The sequence below is a fragment of the Micromys minutus genome (genome assembly GCF_963924665.1).
Source record: "Micromys minutus genome assembly, chromosome: 15".
NCBI lineage: Eukaryota > Metazoa > Chordata > Mammalia > Rodentia > Muridae > Micromys > Micromys minutus.
The window spans coordinates 44,369,929-44,374,873 of NC_137984.1; the positions used below are offsets into that span (position 1 = coordinate 44,369,929).

At 42.3% G+C, this 4,945-nt stretch overlaps 1 protein-coding gene across 1 annotated transcript; it reads left to right on the forward strand.

The window, feature by feature from the left end:
- Positions 1–3,031: 3,031 nt before the first annotated feature.
- On the forward strand, positions 3,032–4,144 carry PABPC4L (poly(A) binding protein cytoplasmic 4 like; the record flags this gene model as incomplete). The annotated part of the gene is made up of 1 exon (XM_080929399.1): positions 3,032–4,144. The coding sequence occupies one exon, from the start codon at positions 3,032–3,034 to the stop codon at positions 4,142–4,144; it is 1,113 nt and encodes a 370-aa protein (XP_080785525.1).
- Positions 4,145–4,945: the final 801 nt, after the last annotated feature.

Sequence of the window (4,945 nt, forward strand, 5' to 3'; positions counted from 1 at the left end):
AACACAAAATGGATAAAGCAAATATTGGCTGTTTAAGAAAATCAAGATAGACAAAGCCTTATACAAAGTAACTAAAAGGCAAAGAGAAAATATCCAAATTAGCAAAAACACAAAGGGTAGGGAGACACAACAACAGACACTGAACAAATCCAAAATCATTAGGTCATAATTAAAAACCTGTGCTCCACAAAAACCAAAGCTAAGAAAAACATATATGTACCAATTACAAAACTTAAACTAAGATCAAACAAACACTTTAAATAGATCTGTAACTCCTAAGATAATAGAACTAGTCATTAAAAGGATTTTAGAAAGCCTAGGGAGAGAAAGTTTTAGTGCAGAATTCTGCCAGGCTCCCAAAGAAGAACTAAAACTAGCACTCTTCAAATTATTCCACAGAATGAAAAATGAAAGAGTTTTTATAATTTTGATTGCAGTGGCATTGTCTCAAATTTAAAATTTCTGCTGACATATTGCACATATGTGTAGTAGTATCTAATATACTACTGTGTTCTCTACCCCTTGAAAATTACAGTTTAGAACACAATCACATGTTTTTTTTTTTTAATATTTAAGAAGTAACAACACATAAATGCTGATCTGAAGGTAAACATGGTAAACCAAGATTTGTTTGTAAATTATCATAAATCCATTACTATATTAGAATAACTCTAGCACCTTATAGACTCTTGGGTAGAACAACCCAATAACAATTAAAATTTACAGGTAAAAAAATGCATACTTATTATTAATCCATTTTCAGTGGAAGGCACAGGTAATGAGTAAATTTTACAGGAATCGTTTTGAGTTCCAGTTTAGAACAGAGTATTTTCATAGAACTGGGAAAGCAAATGTAAAAAAGGTATCAGAATCTCTAGATTAAAAATAATTCACAAACCAAGACACTGGGCAACTCATCTCCTTAAAAATTGAGATGCCATTCCCAGCTTCCTAAGTTTCTCAAATTGTTTTCAATACTAGACTTTGGGCTCCATTCTAGACAGAACTGTGATATTTTTGTAGAAAATGTATGTTCTCCTTTTAGATAAAACATTAGAGAGGAGACAGTTTCATAATACTGTTTATTTATAATAGTTCTTCAATAGTCTGTCACATATTGGATGAGATATTCTGGTCTTGCACATAATCAATTTTAAGTAGGCTATCATAAATTTCTATTTTATAGTGAAAATTGTAGTACTTTTTAATGCACATTGACAATTGCTTTTAAGACAATGTCACTTTCTTCCCTAGGGGAAATACATACTATTTTTCTGGTTACATTAGAAAACAGCCCATTAATTCTGGACTCATTTGATGCAAAACCCTTCTATCCAACAGTAAATCAGTGCTTACCAAACTGTCTATGTCTCATTAGAAATGCTGAGTCCCCCATCCATCTCAGCTATTGGGCCAGAATTTGCTTTTAACCAAGGTTGTTTTTTAGACAATGTCTATTTTGATTAAATTTTGCAACATATTAAATTTATTGTTATATTTGTTCTCTGACCAGTTCACTTCCTCAGGTAAATAAATTTGCTTTTCTAAGGGTATAATGATTCAAATTGTAAGATGTGCCAGGAATCATATCTTTTTTTTCTTTTTTTAATTTAATGTTAGAGGAAGTGGGGCCACTATTACAAGGAATCAATTACGGTCTTGATACTTTGTCAACATTTCTAAATCTATTAATTTATTTAACATCTGCTGCACACTAAGTTAAGTGCCACTATCTCCGGACAGCCTCAATACCTCCCTCATTTATTCCACAGGGTGAGGAATTCAATACAAAGTGGCTACCCTGTAAATCACTCATTCCCAGAAATCTCTGCAAATAAAATACAGGTGACATATGTCCCTGGAATGGAGCCTGTTGTAATCAGTTAGGAGATCATGAGACAGTGCAACTGTGTGAAAAAGAGAAATGTAGACTACCGGAAGAGATGCCTGCGGAAAAGTTTTCTGCGGAGGTTTGAATCTGCTGTTTAAAAAGAAAGCCGTTTACAAGTTGACCCGGTAAGAAGAAGCAAGTGAGTCTCAGTTTTCTTGGGAAGGAGGGCAGGCAGATTCTGCAGAAAGTTGCTGCACAAGCTACTCTGTCGGGATCTGGTCAAGGCCATCACCGAGTGTTTCCAGGATTTGCAGGATTTTGATCTTGATTGGGACTGCTGTTGAGGACAAAACAGACCCGGAGGGAACAGCTTGGTGGTGGGTTGCCCGGCCACACCCCCAGCCGTTTTCTCCACCCATGACCCCGCCTCCTTCCCTGAGCCCAGCAGCAGAGGCTGGGGAGCGAGGTTAGAGGGGCGCGGGGGTGGAACGCATTCCCCCTAAAAGTGTGAAAGAGCAAACAGTGCTAGCCAGCGAGCTCCGGGTTCCAGCCGCCTGCAGTCCGGAACCTGGTGAGCTTCAGTCTTCAGCCAGGCCCCTGTTTCGGGCTCCTCGGTCCACCAGGGTGCGGGGTGGGTGGCCTGGGACGGGGCCCGGGCGCAATCTCAGCCGCGGGGCGGGCGGGGTGGGCCTGGCTCCCCGCGCCGGATGGACCCGGGGCCTCCAGCCTTGGGCCGGGGCTGCACGCCTCCGCCATCCCCCCCACCCCCCAGGCTTGGCTGGAAGGTGGAAGGCTATGGCCAGCGGAACACAAGGCCTGTTTGTGCTCGGAAACCAGCCACCAGCTGCTGGGATGGAGGCAGATGGAGGGCCTGTCCTGGCCAGCCACTTTTAAGTTGTTGCTGAGTTGGAAGGGAAGGAAAGTCTGAGGCTGAGAGCTGAAGGCAGATTGCCAACTATCAGGGGAGGACATTGGCTTCTGGCTTTTTTTTTTTTTTTTTAATGAGAGTTGTTGTCTGGTTCAGGGAAAGTGCAACTGACCCTGCAGCTGGACCTTTAAGTGGTCATTGGGGGGGGGGGGGGCACTGTGCAGGTCCTGAGTTGTGACTGAGCTTCCCCTCTTGCAGGAGGATACATCCTTGGGAGCGGCGCGGGGCATAGGCTTGTAGTGTTGGGATAAAAACAAGCCAAGAACGAAAACATGAGTGTGGAAATTAAGTACCGTGTGGCTTCCCTGTATGTGGGTGACCTCCACGAAGATGTCACGGAGGACGTGCTGTTCAGGAAGTTCAACACAGTGGGACCGGTGTTGTCCATCCGAATCTGCAGGGACCTGATTTCCCATCGTTCACTAGGCTACGGCTATGTCAACTTTCTGCAGGTGGATGATGCCCAGAAGGCCCTAGAAACCATGAACTTTGACCTGGTCCAAGGTAAATCCATTCGTCTCATGTGGTCTCAACGGGATGCTTGTCTGAGGAAGTCGGGAGTCGGGAATGTGTTTATCAAGAATCTGGACAAATCCATTGATAACAAAACCTTGTATGAACACTTCTCACCCTTTGGGAAGATCATGTCCTCCAAGGTGATGGCTGATGAAGAAGGCTCCAAGGGCTATGGCTTCGTGCACTACCAGGACCAGAGAGCAGCAGACAGAGCCATCGAGGAGATGAATGGGAAGCTGCTGGGGGAGAGCATCTTGTTCGTGGCCAGATTTAAAAGCCGTAAGGATCGGGAGGCTGAGCTCAGAGAGAAACCCACCGAATTCACCAATGTGTATATCAAAAATTTTGGGGATGACGTGGACGATGAGCGTCTCAGGAAAGTCTTCAGCAAATACGGCCAACCTTTGAGCGTTAAGGTGATGAAGGATGCCACAGGGAAGTCCAAACGCTTTGGATTTGTTAGCTTTGCTAGTCACAAGGCTGCGAGAAACGCAGTCGAAGACATGAATGGACGGGACATAAACGGGCAGACAGTTTTTGTAGGCAGAGCCCAGAAGAAGGTGGAACGACAGGCCGAGTTAAAGGAAATGTTTGAGCAGATGAAAAAGGAAAGAATCCGTGCGCGCCAGGCCGCCAAGCTCTACATCAAGAACCTGGATGACTCCATCGATGACGAAACACTGCGCAAGGAATTTTCTGCCTTTGGGTCCATATGCAGAGTTAAAGTAATGCAGGAAGCTGGGCAGAGCAAGGGGTTTGGCTTGATCTGCTTCTTCTCCCCGGAGGCAGCTGCTAAAGCCATGGCTGAGATGAATGGCCGCATCCTCGGCTCCAAACCCCTCAACATTGCACTGGGTCAGAAGCACTGAGCCCCAAATGGTCCTACCTCACAATCTGAGCGGCAGCTAGGAGAACGATCCCGCTCTCCGTCTGTCGGTGCTATAAGGAAGGGTGATCTTGAAAACCCAGTGGCTGCTTAATTCATTGCAAATGTGTAATGGAAGGTGTATACAAAAAAAAAAAAATTTCATTTTATGTGGACGAAAAATATGTGCGTTAGAATCTTGATTTGTTTTACAGGGCGTATCTTCAAAAAGTTTAAAAACTCTTGTTTTTCTGCTATTTAGAACTGTTGGTTACCCTTATAGTATATTTTTAATTAGGTGAAGTGAATACTTGTATTTATTGAATATTTTCTCCTTTCGGGTTAATAATGTTATTAGCTTTAATGTTTTCTGTAAAATATTGTCCAAGACACATTTACATTTTTTGAAGCAACAGGAATCTTAACATATTTTTGTTTTTGGGCAACTCAAAATGTAGAAATTGAGAGACAGAATTCAGTTAAATCAGAAATTTCACTTCTGAATTAATCCCTCCATTACCAAGCCATATAACCCATGTACATGTTCTGGTGTATTTGGTTTTGTTCTAAAATAATAGTAGAGCTTTTCTGGGGTTTTGTTTTGTTTTGGCTCCTACATTTTTGTTTTTGCATATTTACTGATACCTCTTTTATTAATGTCTAATTTTACTTCAATAGTAAAGCCTTACTTTTTCTATTTCCTTATATACATCCATCTATGTTGTTTATGGACATTTAACTTCATCTTAAATGTCAATATACCCAGGTGGTTCACTGTGATGCTTTTGTAGGTTTTCACTAGATG